Source organism: Plecotus auritus, assembly GCF_963455305.1.
Source record: "Plecotus auritus genome assembly, chromosome: 5".
NCBI lineage: Eukaryota > Metazoa > Chordata > Mammalia > Chiroptera > Vespertilionidae > Plecotus > Plecotus auritus.
The window spans coordinates 171,197,681-171,216,063 of NC_137776.1; the positions used below are offsets into that span (position 1 = coordinate 171,197,681).

An 18,383-nucleotide genomic window follows, 5' to 3' on the forward strand; every position below is an offset into this window, starting at 1 on the left:
TAACGCTGCTCTAGGGACTACACTTTGAGAACCACTGCTTTAAAGAACCCTGTTCTTTTTGGTGGGAAATGGTACTTAGAGACTACAGTCTGGATGATAGGGATGGTAATGATTCTAGGCTTTCAGTAAAGGAAGGAAATAACAGAAAATATAAGTTCATATTGATGTTTCCAATTCAAATTTAGAATTACATATGTTAACTTTTTATATTTGTATTTTTTCTTTTAGGCTTAAAGTCTTGTTTTTAATGACATTAATAATTACTTATTTAATAAATATACACACAGTTTCAGAATAACAATACCAATATTATTTCTTATAACATTGTATTAAAAACAGTTTAAGATTTTTTTTGCAGCAGTTCCTTTTGTCCTTAGAAAAATATCCCATTAGAGATGCACAAATTACTTTGCTTTAAAGTTATTGAAATAATTTCTTTCTGTTTGGTTAACTAATCAACTCGATACACAGATTCACTTTTTGTTTTTGCTCTGCTTTCAGTTTTAGGGAATTTTAATTTTATTTTAAAAATAATTATCTAAATATTTAAATGGTTTCAATGTAATATCTATAAAATCAGTTCTACTTTTAATTTTTCTCCCTTCTATTTTATTCTTTCTTTTTCCTTGTAGACAGCCATTTAATTTGTTTTATGGTTAAGTAAATGTTAATAAGCTATACATACTTTTTTTTCTCCTGGGGTCTGTCCCCTTTGCCCTTCTCCCTTGCAGCAATATATTCTAAAGATTACTTTAGCGCAGTATATTTATAGAGTAATCATTCATTGTCCTTATAGCGTCTGAGTTCTCCCTGTGAGCATTTACAAGAGTTTATTCCTCTATTGGTGGACATTTGGGTTGTTTCCACCTTTTGCTGTTATGAATAGGGCTTCAGTATTACAAATAGTACATATTTTGAGGTAGTTACAATCACTGTATACAGTTTTCTGTTTTTTCTTTAATGTCAAAACATGAGCATTTCTATGTAAATGTCATGATTTAAGACAGTTTTTTTCTGATTATAAAAGTAATACAGACTTATTTAGAGATTTTAGAAACTGAGAAAAATAAAAAATTACCCATAATTCCTCTACTTAGGTATACTGTTATTATTTTGATGTGTTCCCTTATAGCCTTAACAACATTTTGTGTGAACAGTTAGAAAACAATTAGCATCATAGTACATAGTATCCTGGTTTGCTTTTTAAAAATTTTATTTATTCTATATTAAAAAATACATTTAAAAATATTTTTATTGATTTCAGAGAAGAAGAGAGAGGAAGAAAGAAATACCAGTAGAAACAACAGTGATGAGAGAGAATCATTGGTTAGCTGCCTCCTGCACACCCCCTACTGGGGATTGAGCCCACTATCCGGCCATGTGTCCTGACCCATGGTCAATGCCCAACCAGTGAACCACACTGGCCAGGCTATCCTGGTTTGCTTTTATTTATAATTGTGCATTTTTTCATACCATCACTTTTTTTTATAATTCCTTACTGGTAGATATTTAGTTTCTTTCCGGTTTTTCAGTACTATAAATGATGTGATAACATCTGTGCTTTTTCCAAATTTCAGATTATTCTTAAAGTTGGATTTTGTAAGACTTTAAATGAAAAGGAAGTATACATTTGTTAAATACATCTACTGGTTTGCTTATTTTTGTCAAGTAAATTCCAATTTTTTCTTTTCCTTCTGGCAGGACCTTAGAAATGAAGTTGAGAAGTTACGCAACGAAGTGAATGAAAGAGAGAAAGCAGTGGAGAACCATTATAAGAGTCTTTTGAGTGAAAGTGATAAAAAATTACACAGTCAAGAGCTGGTGATCAGCCGTCTAACAGAAAGTGCCAATCAAAAGGACAAGGACTTGTTGCCTCAGGTATCTTTCTTTTTATTTAGATTTCGACTTGGCATAGGTTTCTTTAAACTCTTTTGCATGAACGTTTATATAAAAACACGTTTGGTAAAAATGATTTTAGCCTTCATTGCTATATATCAGAGCACTTTAGAGCTTTCTTTCTATCATTTGGGCCTCAGGCACCAGGGAGGTAAGTTTGGAGAAATGGAAGCTCAGCAAAGGGAAGGAACTTATCCTGGGTCACATGACTGGTAAGTGGCGGATCCGATTCAGGCCCTGACCTGTTTTGCTCTGGTGCCCCCCTGCTTCCCTGAGTACATCTTCAGCAGGTGCTTGCTGTTCCTCATTCGCGCTGTGCCCTTTCACTCTGCTGTACTTTTTGTCTTGGCAGACCCTTCTTGTTTGATTATGTTTCTTTTTTAAAAATATATTTTATTGATTTTTTACAGAGGAAGGGGGAGGGATAGAGAGTTAGAAACATCGATTGGCTGCCTCCTGCACACCCCCTTCTGGGGATGTGCCTGCAGCTAAGGTACATGCCCTTGACTGGAATCGAACCTGGGACCCTTCAGTCTGCAGGCCAGCGCTCTATCCACTGAGTTAGGGCTGATCATGTTTCATTCAGCTCAGACTTACAGGGACCATGTTGGATCCAACATGGGTATTTAACTCTGCTTCCTGCTGAAGCCTCGTTAACAAGGCAGTTGAGGGGTAAAAAGGTATAAACCCACAGGCCTAGGAGGAGGGGAGTGTGCAACAGCAGGTCGCTGTCTGGATGATAAATGAATGTACAGGTGGTAGCTACGTGGGCTTCCGCTTCCTCCACATTGCTGCTATGTGCTTTGGGATGAAAAGCTAAGAAGAAGCAAGCTGGTTTACCCTACAGAACCCAGAAGGCTCAGCAGGCAGTGCAGGTACCTGGTGTCTTAGTAAACAGGAGAGGGGCTGGAACACTGGGCAGTTCGGTGACCTCTTTTCTTCACTAAGTGGAATGGGAGCTTTACTCTCTGGGGAGCTGGTCCGGGGGTCACTGGGTGCATCTGAAAGCAGAGTGGAAGGAGCAGACGTGTGTGAACCCAGCTGTGGGCTCTTCTGAAAGGGGAAAGACGGAAAGGTGCTGACAGTGGGGGTCCTCTGACAGAACAGCCAAGTCCCCATCGAGAGGCTGCCAGCGATGGATCTTTCCGCACTCACAGAGCTTCTGAGCACATGTACACTGAAACCTGCTTGGAGGCTGGAGTTCATCAGACAGGAGAGAAGTGTCTCAGAGGAAAGACAAAGGCCAAACAGACAGAACAAAGCTACATAGAGGAGATAGAAGTAGTGGAGGATGGGAAGAAAACTAGCGTGACAAACTCAACGCTAACATGTTTAGATAATAAGTGAGATCAGGCTCTGGTAAAGATATTTGGAAAAGAAGGGCGACCTATTGGAAACTGGTATAGATATAAAAAGTTTAATAGAAGAATTAGAAAAGTTGGAAGATAAAGAGCAAGTTTTGCAGCAAATGGGAGAGAAAAGAGGAAATTGGAGCCTTGATTGAAGAGCTCCAATATATGACTGAGAAGTTCCAGAAAGAACAAAAAGGTAAAGCAAAGGGAAGAAAATTTTCAAAGTAATAGAAAATTTCCAAAATGGAAGGACAGATAGCTGTGCATTGAATGGGCCTACTCTGTTTCTAGCACAATGGATGATAAAGACCTGTAGCTCAAGGCATGTCTTTGTGAAATTTCAGAACACGGGTAAAGTGAGCATCTGAAAAGCTTCCAGAGAGAGGAAAATATGGGTGACATACAAAGTCCTCAAAATTACAGAATTCTCAGCTGGAACACGAAGCCAGAAGATGGGAGAGCAGTATTTTCAGATTATTGAGGAAGAGTGATTTCTTTTTACTTTTCCTTTTTTTAATCCTCACCTGAGGATATATTTTTTCCCATTGATTTTTAGAGAGAGTGGGAGGGAAGAAGGGGGGGAGGGAGGAGGGAGAGAGAGAGAAAGAGAGAGAGAGAGAGAGAGACACGTTGACGTGAGAGAGACACAGAGACACATCGATTGGTTGCCTCCCCTGTGAGACAATTGAACCTGCAACTGAGGTATGTACCCGTGACCAGGAATCAAACCCACAACCCTTCGGTCCTCGGGCCAACGCTCTCCCAATGAGTCAAACCGTCCAGAGCAGAAAGAGTGGTTTCCAGTCCAGCATTCTGTGCTCACAGAGCTGTTAGAAAGAGTGAGGGCAGAGTAAAGGCATTTCCAGATGTTTGGTGTCTGAAATCATCTGCCTCCCATGGACTCCTTGCAGGAGACGTCTGGAGGATGATGTTAAACGAGGAAGTAACCAAAAGGAAGCATGGAATCCAGAATGTAGGAATTCACCTGGGATGTGAAGCCCCAGGCGGATGGCTGAGATGTAGGGAGCCCAGATTTGAGCTGTTGAGGGAGCTTAAGTTAGAATTTCTCAAAGAAACAAAAATGGAGTATCACTTATCTGGAGTATCTGACTCCATCTAGAGGAATTTTTAAGTTCTTTTAGAGAGTTTGGAGGTAAATTAACATTAAGCCCATGATTTCGTTTTATGAACTAAGTAGACAAACAGAACAAAGCAGTTGCTACCGATTCCACGAAAAGTAAAGAACTGAAAAGGAAAGGAAATGTAATCATGGAACTCAGTATGTATGGCTGAGCCATAAACAGTATTTGCATGGCATACTGTAAATGTGGAATATTGATTTACTAAAATTGTAATATAACTATTAGGAAAAGTGTGTGGGGGGCAGATGATATAAGAGCTAAATTTTAAGACTTCTTTGATAGGAGCCAATAGATAAAATATAACCATAAAAAGTCAAGAAATGTGGGAATAGGAGTCTAATATAGAAATGTGGATGTAAATAACACAAAATAGCTATAGAGTTGCAAGTTGTTTTTTTCTGGGAGTGGGACTAAGAGCTGAGAAGTGGAGAGGTGGAGGCGACTGTTTTCTATTTAAGCTTCACAGTACTGTTAATATCTATATATATAAAAGCTAAGCAACCATTACGACAGTTCTACCGCTTGACTGGTCGAGCAGTCGCCATGACGCACACTGACCACCAGGGGGCAGACGCTCAATGCAGGAGATGTTCCCTGGTGGTCAGTGTGCTCCCACAGCAGGAGCGCTGCTCAGCCAGAAGCCGGGCTCACTGCTGGCGAGCACAGCTGTGGTGGCAGGAGCCTCTCATGACTCAGCGGCAGCGCTCCTGTGTGGGCGGTGGCAGGCACAGCGGGCCGGGATGAGCGGGAGCAGCACCATGCCTGGCCCCAGCTCGGGCTCCTCCCGGGCCGCCACCACTTCGGCACTGCTACGTCCCTTGAGGATGGGGCCGAAACTGACAGTCTGACATCCCCCGAGGGGTCCCGGATTGCGAGAGGGTGCAGGCCAAGCTGAGGGACCCCACCCATGCACGAATCTGTGCACTGGGCCTCTAGTATATGTATAATTGGACTTTTAAAAAATAAAGATAAACGTGTAACACAAGCACAACAGTATGATGGCAATTCTAGAAATACAGTGTTGGCTATTTGATTCCTAGTTCTTCCTGTTACAGGTCAATGGGTTTTTACAGAAATTTGTCTCTGCTGCTTTTTGGTGTGTGTTCACCTAATTTTTCTGACAAGCTTGACATGATGAATTAATTCTGATAGGCTAAGGAATAAGATGTGGTTCTTGCCCTGAAATTCTGACAGAGTGCAGAAACCTAGTTCAGGGGTTACCAGGTGTTAAGTAGGTGGGTCTAGATTCTGTGCTTGAGCTTGGACACAAGACCGGAGAAACTGTCTCTAGTTCTGCCGTGTTGTTGCATGTCACCTCTTCTGCAGGGGTCGGGGTCGGGGGAACTGCATTGTGCATCAGCATGAAGGAGCTTTAGATGTGTGACCAGACCCCAAAGCAGTGTTTGCAGTCTTGCCTTTTTCTTCCTGGAAGTCAAATCTCCTCACAGATGTGGGTGGTTCAAGTTTAGCAGATTTGTAATATTTCAAGAGACACTGCCCTTCGGTGGTTGTGATAAACAATCTCCCTAATCACTGCAGTAACCCCGTAGGATGGGAAACAGACCCGGAGGTCACATTGGTCAGGGGGACTCTGGGACCAGAGCTGGGAGGCTGTCTCAGTGGTGCCAGAAGGAAGGTGTGTAAGGACCACCACCATGCTGGCATCTGACTTCCAGCTGTAATAACACACAAGTGGGGTGCATTACAGGTTTGTAATTGCCAGTATTTGGGGATGATGGAAGTTCCTTAGAGGACATTGTGAAGAAAAAGAGTATCTTTCCTTAAAGAGCAGGGGATAATCTCTTAATGTATTTTTTGATGAAAACGTCCTTATGATTTGTTTTGTTTCTTTAGAAATTCAGTGGCAAAGATTCAGAAGCAGGACAGCAAAATCGTTATTTAATGACTGCGGAGGATCTCAAATTCAGGAGTGAAGACTTAATAACAGAAAAGTGCTCCGCTCAGCAGTCACCAGGCAGCAGAAGCATCTTCTCGGAGGTGAGCGTGCCTGAAACGGGACGTTCACATGCGAATTCATATTCTCTTCTGGCACATATTGGGTAATTCCTTTGATCTAGAAAGCCTCAGATGCCTTTTTGCTGATAGTTGAGCTTACAACAGTAAGAGGAGGGGCTGTGAGTCTGTCTAACTTACAGATTAGTGTCCCGCAGCCGAGCATTAGTGTTTGCACTGCACAGGAAACAGAAATTGAGGCTCATTAAAAGATGAGCCTCATGTTTGCTTTGGAGGGTTCACCTCTCAAGAACTAGGTAATCTCAAGTGTTAAGAACATTTTCCTGTTCAAACACACATGAAAAAGGGCACAGCAGCCCTTCCTTATCTGGTCCCAAGTTATCTTTCCAGTCCCATTTTCTTTCATTCCTTCTCATCACTAACAACAGCCAACTTCTTGCAGGTTCCTGAAAGCGCCATCTTTGCAGGCGTTGTTCCATCCCCTGGAATGCCTTTTTCTCCTTGTTTACCTGGTGACTCCTGGGCGTCTCTAATGGCCCTCTGGTGTTACCACCTCTGTGGCCCCTCCCCTGAACCCGCTCTTCCTCTCTGGGGCACAGCACTGTGCACGCCCATCCATCCTAGCACTTAGTTCTTGTGTTGACATTACAGGATCCACCTTTCTGCTTTCCCCTCACTCGAGCCCCTGTGCATCAGGGGCAGGCACCTCAGAGGTAGAGAACTGACATTCGTGTTGAACCCCAACATCTAGCCCATTGGCTGGTTCAGTAAGTGCTTGTTGAGTGAATGAATGACTCTGTTGCTTTATGAGAGATATGTAGATAGTATTCTGACCCCAGCTTGAATGAAATGCAACTTGGCAGCCAGATATGGGAAAGGAAAGGAGTTCAAGTTTTGAAACTTGACTTTAATTAAGTTCATACATTTAGGACAGACTCTTATGCACATTAGTTCTCTGATGAATGGCTCTGATCATGATGTGTGGATTTGCAAAGTGCGATTCTCAAAATAATTAACTGGTGCAGCATGGGCCCATCTATGGGAATAGACTTAGGCGGTAGGGCTGGAGCAGGGTCCTGGAGGCCTGCTCGTGTGCCAGGGACCAACCCTGTAGTTACTGGGTCTTGGAGAGATCCCTAGGAGTCTACAGGGAGGGCCAGGACAGCTGGGCTAGTTGGGGTGGATGGATCAGGAGCTATTTTGCAACTGGTCTAGAAGTACTTCAGTATTTTAGTATCAGTACTAGCCATTGCACTGAGTATCAGCTCAGTATCAGTCCCGGTCCAGAGGGCATCATTGGCTGAACAGTGGGAGCTCTTTCTTAACTTTGACCATTTATGGATTTCCATTTTTCTGTGTCTTTGGAATAAGAGTGTCAGCATAGACTAGTGAGGAGCACTAGAGCCAGGCCAGAGATCTGCAGGCCTGGATTCCTCTCTTGGCTGTGTCACTTAGTTGGGTAAGTCCGATATCTAAACCTCACAGGACTGACATTTTGTAATTCTAACCTACGTATAGTTATTTTATTTTGACCAAATTTAGTTGGCTATTAGGATACACTCTAATCTGTCTAAGGTACAGTCTGTTTTGAAACAAGATAGCACCCCATCAGGTGTTCTAAATGGACACATTTAGTTAAATTTTGCTATTTTGCATCATGTTTTAGTCACGTAAAAAGTATGTAAATGTTAAATAACATGTTCATGAATCTAGTGAAAAGGCTGAGTTGGATGATCTGCACCACTCCGTGTTTAGTTTTTTTGGTCTGGGTGGTGTTTGTACTTTCATATAACCACAAGTATGAAGTCATTTCATGGGCATTTCCCTTATATTTAGAACCTGATGTTTAAATTATTGTGCAAAATGCCTAAGTATTTTAGCAAAGGTTTTAATTCTGTTCTGTAAGACTAATTGCAAATTGTGGATAAGGATTTATAAGTTATCATTTAGGAGTTGTAAATTTCTAGGTGTCAGTTTAAGAAATCCCAACTGTTAAGGCTATAGTCCCCCCCGCCCCCCCCGGCCCACCCCAAAGGTACACTTTTCAGATTGCAGTTCTTTCTTTGTAGAAAATATGGATTTCTTCTGCTCTGCCCTTGGCCGTTTTGTGTTAATTTAGGTTTTATCCTCTTCCCATTTCTACAAAGAACTTGAGGCTGTAATGATGTCCCCATCTACTCTGGGCAGTCTGTTTCCCTTCTAATTATTGTGTGATCCTGAGAATGAATGCTGGATGCTCAGGGAATTGAAGAACAGGGAGTAAAACCACTGACCATATTAAACTTGCAGCAGCCAGAGATTTTTAGATCCTGGCTGTTGACATGTTTGGAACATCGCTGCTAAAGTTCCTGAGTATGAAATACCTTTATTGCAGGGCTGTGTCATAGCTACCAGGATAGACACCACCCATCTTCAGGCCACTAAATGGCCCTCATTATCAAGAAGTGAGCCATTAAGTCCTCTGGTTACATATCTCTTCAGATTGTGGTCAACACCTTGCATGTGTTTCCTTCATGTCGTTAAGGAAGCTGGGGTAGAGTAGGAAATGCCCGGCTTTGGTGTTGGAATGTCAGTTCTGCTACTTATTAGCTCTGTGACTTGGGTCAGGTCTCTTAATCTCTCTGGAGCTCACCTTCCTAATCTGTAAAATGGAGAATTCCATGCTAATTTCCCGAGAGGATTAGAAATAATGTAGTGTATTAGTTAAGGTTCTTTTGGTTGCCAGTAACAGAATACAGCATTGAGTAGTTTGAGCAAAATAGCAGTGAACTCGAGTGTTTACTGGTAGCATAAGGAGGCTGTCGCAGATGCCAGGGGAGAGCCCAGCAGCCATGCCTCGGGGAGAGTGAACCTGCAGCAGGCCCATGGACAGCAGAAGCGTCACCCTAGGGCTCTGTCTGTTGTTGTTTTTTAGTTAATCCTCACCTGAGGGTATTTTTTCCATTGATTTTTAGAGAGAGTGGAAAGAAGGGAGGGAGGAAGAGAGAGAGAGAGAAACATCAATGTGAGAGAGTCATATCAATTGGTTGCCTCCTGCACGCCCACACACCCACCTGCAACTGGGAATCTAACCCTCAACCCTCTAGTTTGCAGGCCGATGCTCTAACTAGTGAGCAACACTGGCCAGGGTTAGGACTCTGTCTTTGACCTGAGTTACACCTAGCAACTCTCAGACTGATGGTGCTTCAGTTTACATTTCTGAATCCCTGGAGAGAATCATACTAGTTTCGTGAGGACCCAGGATCTGGCTCGCAGAGGAGAGAGGGGTCTTCCCTCTCTGGTCCCTGTGTTTTAGGGACAGTTCTCAGATGGGCCAAGGGGATGGTGGTGAGCTGGTTGGGTGGTCTTGGGCTGCAGAGAACCAACTGCAGAGTCAGACACAGTAGATGCGTGGTGATCGTGTCTCCTGTGGGATGAGTAGTCTCCTGTCTGGGTTGTTTCTTGTTTGGAGGGACAGCGTGGAGGTTGCTCCTGCTCAGAGGTGCCTCTCCTTACTGCCCTCCTGGCACCCCTCTGCCTCTATGCCGAGGAGACCCATTGGTTTGTCAGCTCTTTCTAATGGGGCATGATTCAACGCAAGGGAATAGGTGATGGATGAAATGGGACCCAAATGGCTCCAAAGAGTTCGTTTATTTACCAAGGGTGAACGTTTTGCTTCTAGGAAGACGTTGACTCACTCCGACGCCATTATGCAAAATACCCACAAGACTGTGCTCTGAAGATTCATATGGGTCCCTGTGTTGCCTCTTAGTTATTTAATCATCAGGTCTGCAAGTATTGTGGCAGCATTTGATCTGTGCCAGGCACTGTGCTGCCCACAAGGAGCCCTCAGACCGATAAACAGGTGGCTAGGCATCTTTGGCAGGAACATCACAGGTGTGATGCTGTGTTCTCATTGTGTCCGTCCGAGGGCACATGATTTCATTTTGTCCTATTACTGGCCACGCTGACTTTGATAACTTTATGAAGATGGTGTCTGCCAGGTGTCTCAGCTACAGTTATTTTCATTTGTAATTAACAAGTATTTGTGTGTGTGTTTGTGGAGGGGAGGGGTGTTCTGAATTTATGTAAATGCCTCGATCTTCAAACTTCCACCCACTAGTTTCCTTTTATGTTTCTTGGCTGAATTATTAATTCCCATGATGGTTGGCAAATGGTGAGTTTTCTAATCCCATCATTCCTTCTACATTTGTTAGTTGTTGTTCTACTTTAAAGAAAAGCGCACTCTTCTTCCCATTTATTCATTTATTCATATCAATATGGACTCAAGAATTCATATTTTATTCAGTAGGTTATAATGTTACTACTGTTATTTATTTTGATGCTCAAATTATTCCAGAGTTGGCCTTTTCTTAAAAAAATCTTTTTTTTATTGATTTCTTTTTAACTTTAAGAGAATATATATATATATATTTTTATAAATCACAGAGGTAGAAAAAGTAATTCCTAGAAGAAATGGCCTTAGGAAAAAAGTTATGGAGGTAAAGGAAGGGCCCTTGGCGCTTAGGGGTGAGGAAGCTAATGGTAACATGCCGGGGCAGGGCGGGAGACGGGGAGGGCGGGAGGAGAGGAAGGGGAAGGCAAAAGCAAAGGAAAAGGCACAGGCATGCTCCCGGGAGGAAGAGTGCCTCATTTGTTTTTTTTTTTTGTTTTTTTTAAGAGAGAGAGGAAGGGAGAGGGAAAGAGAGAGAAATGTTGAAGCATTGTTTGGCTGCCTCCTGCATGCCATCCACGGGGATCAAGCTCACAACCCAGGCATGTGCCCTGACCAGGAATTCAACTGGCAACCTTTCAGTGCACGGATGACACCCAGCCAACTGAGCCATCCAGGCCAGGGCCAGACGTGGCCTTTTCAAACTGGCTCCTTTGTCCTTCTGGAAACACACTGCATCATTGTTTAAGCAATTCCATCTTTTCCGGCATTACAAAATTGTATTGTCCTTGATTTTCTTGCCCCAATACCGGCACTGGTCATTTCTCTCGGGATCCCTTATAGTACACGTTTAACTTTATCTGCTCTATAACTCCATGAGGTGGTGGTTATTGTCTACCATTTACAGATGGAATACCAAGGCTTTAGTAAATAACCTCCGTAGGAACTGGTAAGTGGCAGAGACAAAATTTGAACCTTAAAAATAAATTCATAGTGCCCTGGCTGGGTAACTCAGTTGGTTGGAGTGTTGTCTCGATACGAAAAGGTTGTGGGTTTGATCCTGGTCAGAGCACATTCAAGAATCAACTAATGAATACATAAATAAATGGAACAATGAATCGATGTTTCTCCCTCTCTCCCCCCTTCCTCTCTCTAAAAAAATCAATAAAATAAAAATTCACATTTGTGAAGGCTAATTCACAAAATTACACCCCCAGTGCCTAAATGAGGAGACTAAAGCTGATAGAGGTTTGTTAACTAGTTACCTGGGTTAACGTAGCTGCTAGGCGCAGAGCTCCCCGTCAGGTCTCTGTAGCATTGCTCTGTTTGGATGCCTATAAAGCACGACTCACTTGACCTCTTCTACTTGAATGTAAGTCCCTTACTCCTAATACTTGTCAGGTTTGGGCTTAGAAATTTATTTATTTTTGAACAAGAGCAGTGTGGAAAGGCATTCTCTATAGTGTTGTGAAAATAATAACCAGAAGCTCTAAGGGGTGGCTATTTTATGATGGGCAAATAGGATAACTAGGATGGTTCTCTGTGACAGCTATTTAGTGTTGGGAGCACAGCTCCACTTTATTCTGAGGTAAGTGATGGCCAGTCATTCCCCACTCCTCCTGCAGGTGGTGCTCTCTGACCGTGGCCTGATCTAGAGCCCAGCACTGGCGATCACCTTTGTTTGGATTTAGAAACCAGAAGCACCCACCTAGGTTTGCATAATGTAAGGACGTGCTCTTTTAAAATCCTTCTCTTAATGTCAGATATCCATTGTCATTTCCAGGAAAAGCAACAGTTAGACTATGAAGAGCTGATTCAGGTCTTAAAGAAGGAGCAGGACATCTATGCCCACCTGGTGAAATCTCTGCAGGACTCAGACAGGTAAGGGTTTCTGTTTGGACATCACACATACGTGAGTGTGAGCACTTATTTGAATAAGTGCTTGTTGTTTCTGAGGCAGCAAAGTTTGCCTAGGAAGCTCAAAGTGCTTGGATGGACTGCCTTGTTTAAGTCAGATATACCCATTTTCTACCAAGAATTGTCTGACTCTTGACAACAAATTTAGGATTATCACTCAGATTTTTATTTAGAAAGTGTGTCTATGTATTATCTCCAGTGATCCTCACAGCAGTTCTATGAGGTAAGTAATACTGTTATTTCTGTTTTCCATAAAGCCATTTTCCATGAGAGGTTAAGCGACTTGTCCAAAGTCACATGGATGATGAGTGACAGAACCCCACAACTCACTCAAGCAACTTGTGTCTTTACAGAATTGCTGGGATGATTTGGTGCCTGGGAGTGTGGTGAGGAGAGTTGATTACAGGCTAGAGCAGCCGTGGGCAAACTACGGCCCGCGGGCCGGATCCGGCTGTTCTATCTGGTTCTCTTGCTTTCCCCTCCGCTCCTTTACTTTGAATTTATATTAGTTCACACAAACACTCCATCCATGCTTTGGTTCCGGCCCTCCGGTCCAGTTTAAGAACCCATTGTGGCCCTCGAGTCAAAAAGTTTGCCCACCCCTGGGCTAGAGTCTTGTCGTAGCCCTAGTTCTGTGTCCATAGGCAAGTGGCCTGCCCTGGGCCACTGTTTGCCCATCTATAAATATAGGGGAGGCCTCAGTGATTTCTCATAGTAAGAAATCATCTTTCTATGAACTGAGATAGTAACAGGTGAAAGGAATTATGTCTGGAGTTTATTTCAAAACAGCACAGAAGCAGAGCAAGTGGACAGGGATACTGTGGAACAAGATTGCCGTGGCTTCCTGGTTGGGGCTGGGGTGGGACTAGATGGGGCAAGGAGTGGAAGTCAGTTCTTGGAGGTAGTCAGGGTATTGTCCAGGCACCTACAGCTCGGAACGACCAGAGCTCAGACCTCCCTGGCTCCCGAGCCTCTGCCCTTCCTGAGCCGTCTCTCATCTTGAGAACTCGGACAGTTTTCACTGCCCTGTGACTCAGCTTTCTCACCCTTGGCACTATTGGGATTTGAGGTTGGGCAATTTTTTGTTAGGAGGGGCTATCCTGTGCATTGTCTCATTTAGCAACATCTCTGACTTTCTTCACTACATGCCAGTAGCTCCCTTCCACACCCCAGTTGTGACAACTATCAGTGTCTGCAGATATTGCCACTTGTTCCCTGGGTGCCAAAATTGTTTCCATATGAGAATCACTGATGTAACTCATGAGAATCAGACATTTGGCTTATAAATGTTATCTTTTGGGGGGAGTTTTTAGGATATGTGGAAGGAAGGAAATCATGTGTTGAGTATTTAGTATGTGTTAGGCACTATGCTGTGTTCTTTCCCTTATAACACCTAATTTAATCCTCAGAACAATCTTGAAGGAAAGATACCACCCCATTTTACAGAGAAGGAAATTAGGACTAAGGCCAGAGGTCACGGAGCTAGCTGTTGGTGGTTGCCTTTTGGTGCTTGGGTCTCAACTGCTCATTTCTGCCTCTTTCCCTACCACGTTCCAGAGAGAGGAATGCACAGGGCTTTCGCTTCCTTTGCTTCTTTTGTTCCACCAAAATCTCTGCACCTTGAAAAGACTCTGGAGTTGGGGAAACATAAATAATAGACAGGGGCGCAGCAGCGAATGGAAGAGGGAGTGAAGCAGTTAGCTTTCCCAGCCCTAATCGCACGAGCTTTGCTAAAGCAATCTCCTTTTTCCTTTTTCCCTGGTTAAATGTGTCTGCAGCCCAGCCATATCCAAGCGAGTGCTGCGCTGTGACACTCTGGAAGGTTTTCCATCAGCCTTACAAATTGGTCATTATGATTGTCTTGAAATGGAAGTAGGTGCAAGTTGCTGGTAGGGCCCCTTGCTTTGCAAGAAGACGGCTTTCACAATGAGCCATCGTCAAAGCAGTGAGCATAGAAGATTAGACATAATGGTTTATTTTCCTTCCAATGTATGTTGATTTATGTGTGCAGTCCGGTGGATGGAGCTGGAAGAAATTTGTGAAGGAGAAGTAGGGCTTGAGTCTGCAGCACATATACTTAGAGCAATAGCTTGTATCTGTTTCGGGGTGTGGATCCCTTTTGAAAAGTCTCTTGAAAGCTTATGGCCCTCTTCCTAGAAAAAAGCCACACAGACAATTCCAAAGTGTTGATGGACACGCTTAGGGAGCGATAGGTCAGAGGCTGGATAGGGAGTGATATATTACTTGGTGTCTGAAAAAGGAGGCTTTCTGACGTGTTGGTGTGTTTTGGTGGTCTTGAGAAATGTTCATATGTGTAATTGCACTGCTGGGAACTTGTCTTAAGAAACTAACCTGAGTGTGAAACAAGGCTTCGGCACCGAGTTCAGTGAAGCGTTGTTTACGTTTCTCAGATTTTGGCTGGGGTCCCTTCCTCTGAGAGCTGGTGTACCGGTTTGGACCTCTGCCATGTGCACAGCAGTAGGATCACAGTCCTTCCTGTGGACATGCATGGTCCAATTCGTAGCCACTAGCCATGTGACTATTTAAATTTAAATTTTAAAAAATTAGGCATTTAGTTCTTTGGTATGCTAGTCACAGTTTAAATGCTCTGTAGGCGCTTTTAGCTAGTGGCTGCTGTATTAGATAGTGCAGATACCGAACATTTCCATCGTCGGAGGGATTCTGTTGGACAGTCCTCCCCAAGGTCAATGCCTGTTCTGGGAGGTGTGCATTTTCATGGCCTCCTCTGAGTTCCAGGTTGCTCTCTCTATAGCTTAGCACTGTGTCACAGTGACCCTGATGTCATACTTGGCTCTCCCTCCTAAGGTAAGAACCCATTCCACCACGTATTTGGGAGGGACTGACCCACCACAGTGGAGTTCTGTTGGTCTTTAAATTGGTCCTTCCCTCCCTCTTTTTACTGACTTGCTTTGTTCTGTATTTTTCTCTCTTCTTTCCTGGCCCTCACCCTTACCCTATACCACCTCTTTTTGGAGTGATACAACAGACATTCTCTCTTGTCTCCTCTCTTCTGAAGCCTGGGTGCCAGGTGACACCAGGCTCCGGAGAGCCTCCCTTTTTATACCCAAGCCCTCACAGGCATTTCCCAACAGAGACATTCTGCAGAATTAAACGATTTTCACTTATTTCCATCTGTAGCAAAAACCTGGAAGTGATCCCAATGCGCACTGATAGGGGAGGAGTTAATGCTACAGAGTCAAAAATTGATGTTTGCAAACAACTTCCAAGTGTGTAGGGGAATATTTAAGTGAGGAACACACAACCTAGCATTGTACATCCATTTCAACCTTGTAATAGTACTCAGGGGGGGGAAGATTGGGAGGAAATACAGTCTGTCAAATGTTAATTGGTAGTGGGATCATGGTAATTTTTTTCTTTATTCTTTTGTCTTATATTTTAAAATTCCTATAACAAACATATTTACTTTTATAACCAGAAACAACCACAAAAGACATAAAAATCAAAGGGAAGGCTGGCAGGGTTTTGCATCTTAAAGCACAAACGGGTCTGTTTTTTAAATTTCTGTTGTCTTATTTTACCAAGTGTCAGCAACCTGCAGGCTGAGTTAAACAGCATCCTTGCCCTGCGGAAGCAGCTGGAGCGGGATGTGCTCACCTATCGGAATCTGCAAAAGACGCTGGAGGAGCAGATCAGTGAAATACGGAGGCGGGAAGGTACACACTCTTGTATTTATTTCCCTTTGGTTTTTCCACTTGGAGGACTGGGACTGGACTCTAAGGGAGTCCTAAACTCCATTAGGACATGAGTCACCCACAGGATTTCATCTGCGGGTCCTTTTTTGTGGGGATGTCAGTGTTTTCTCGCCCAGTCTGTAGCCGCCTGGCTTCGGTCTTCATAGCGGAAGACCCAGCAAATGGTGTGAATTCCGCAGAGCTCTGCTGCAGGACTGCTTCCCTCTGCCTCTCCTGGGTTCTGTAGCATTTGATACTTCTAGTTCCAGGTAACCTTGGAACCTCACAGCCCTGGCTGCCCAGAGCGTCCGGGCTCTGCCTTCCACAGCACCCCATGCAGAGCCCGGACTACAGACACGTGAGGGCGAGATCGCTGCTTCATATCCAAACACTGCCTTTTGCGTCATCGTGACCACAGTGGACTCATTTAGGGAGGGCTGCCAGATGAGGGTCCTGTGGTTCTTGTATTGCTGTGCTTCTCACAGTAATGTTTGGCCCTCTCCCTTCCTAGAACCTGAGCCCCTTAGCGTCTGGCTTGGAATCTCCTCCCTTTCTGTATCTCTAGCCTGGCATGTGTGGTATAAATTGGTAATAATGGTGAGCTTAACATTTCTTGAGCAACTACTATGTACAAGGCACAGCGCCAGGCAATTAACTTCTCATCCCTGATCTTGACAATCATCCCGGTAGGTAGAGTAGGTATTGACTTTATTTTACAGATGAAGAAATGAAGCTCAGGGGTGGAATGGGACTTGGTTTACCCAGATGTGAGCCAAGACATCTTCCTTTGAAGTGCAGCTCTTCCTAGTGCATTAAGTGTAGCAGCTCTTACCCGCGTGTGTTAAATGAGGTCATGTTTGTGGATATGCCTCACTCAGTAAACAGCCTGTCCCTTCCCTGCGCCTTCCCTCCCTATTAGAATGTGACCTTTGCTGCAGAGCAGCAATTTTCAGCCTTATTCATCTCATGGCACATAAACTAACTACTAACATTCTGCAGCACACCAAAAAATGTATTTTTTTGCTGATCTAACAACAACAACAAAAGGGTATAATTTTGGTTTATTCACACCACTGGTCGGCTATTGTTGTGTTGGCTGTTGTCATTTTTTTATTTGACAATCTAAGGGGAAAGAGGCCAGTGCCCCTGACTACATAGTCAGGTATTGCATGTTTTAAACATTCTTGCGGAACACTGGTTGAAGACGGCTGCTGCACAGGAAGCGGGCCTTATGTAGGTGACTCGACTCTCTTATCTGAGATCTAGCAGGCATTTTCTGTATGGGGTATGCTCGCTACCATGGAGGCTCTGGGGTCAGTAAAAAATACATTAGGCATTTATTTCCCTTGAGTTCTACCCTTGAAGGTCACATCTAATTTTCCTGTATTCTCACCTAAACAGAATCATTCCCTCTTTTAAACTGAAATCACCATTTTCTTGTGCCACTCGGGCACAACACTTGATATGCAAATTATAATTCAGAATTGGCTACAGTGAAAGCTTCTGCAGACCATGATGAAACCACACTTTAAGACATCAGCCTGTAGAGAAAGAAGGGAAAATTACTTTTGCTCCAAAGCTTAGACTCCCTATGGGTACTTCCGTCCCTCTGTCCCCACCCCTACCCAATTCATACTGCCAGAGATGGACTGCACTGGGACTGATCTTGGAAGGATCTATTTCTGATTTTCTTTTTCTCCTCCTGCCACTTTGTTTTCTTTCTAGCAGAAGAACCATTTTCATTTTATAGTGATCAAACATCTTATCTAAGTATTTGCCTTGAAGAGCACAATCGGTTTCAAGTGGAGCATTTTTCTCAAGAAGAACTTAAGAAAAAGGTATTTGCCTGTTACTTTCAATGCTCTTTTGGTTATTTGTTGTCTCTTGGGTTCCTGGTCAGAGGTGTAAGAGTCTCAAACCCCCTTTCTCTCCTTTCTTTCCTCCCCTCCCTGCTTGCCTTTGCTCCTTCACGCGAGGTTCCTGGAGAGCCCTCCCCAGGTCTGATACACTCCTTAGGCCAGCCGTGGGCAAACTACGGCCCGCGGGCCGGATCCAGCTGTTCTATCCGGTTCTCTTGCTCTCCCCTCCGCTCCTTTGCTTTGAATTTATATTAGTTCACACAGACACTCCATCCATGCTTTTGTTCCAGCCCTCCCGTCCAGTTTAAGAACCCATTGTGGCCCTCGAGTCAAAAAGTTTGCCCACCCCTGCCTTAGGCTCAAGGACCAGCCCAGCT

General features: G+C 43.8%; 1 protein-coding gene across 4 annotated transcripts in view; it reads left to right on the forward strand.

Moving 5' to 3' along the window:
• The window catches only part of CDK5RAP2 (CDK5 regulatory subunit associated protein 2), a 152,956-nt gene that overhangs the window by 68,764 nt on the left and 65,809 nt on the right, over positions 1 to 18,383 (forward strand). For 3 of the 4 annotated variants that reach the window (XM_080668557.1, XM_080668560.1, XM_080668559.1), the window contains exons 13-17: positions 1,702 to 1,878; positions 6,245 to 6,388; positions 12,301 to 12,398; positions 15,999 to 16,129; positions 17,873 to 17,985. In XM_080668557.1, coding sequence (XP_080524683.1) covers positions 1,702 to 1,878; positions 6,245 to 6,388; positions 12,301 to 12,398; positions 15,999 to 16,129; positions 17,873 to 17,985 — 663 coding nt within the window. The remainder of the gene's footprint in view (positions 1 to 1,701; positions 1,879 to 6,244; positions 6,389 to 12,300; positions 12,399 to 15,998; positions 16,130 to 17,872; positions 17,986 to 18,383) is intronic. The other variant, XM_080668558.1, reaches the window with a different exon arrangement.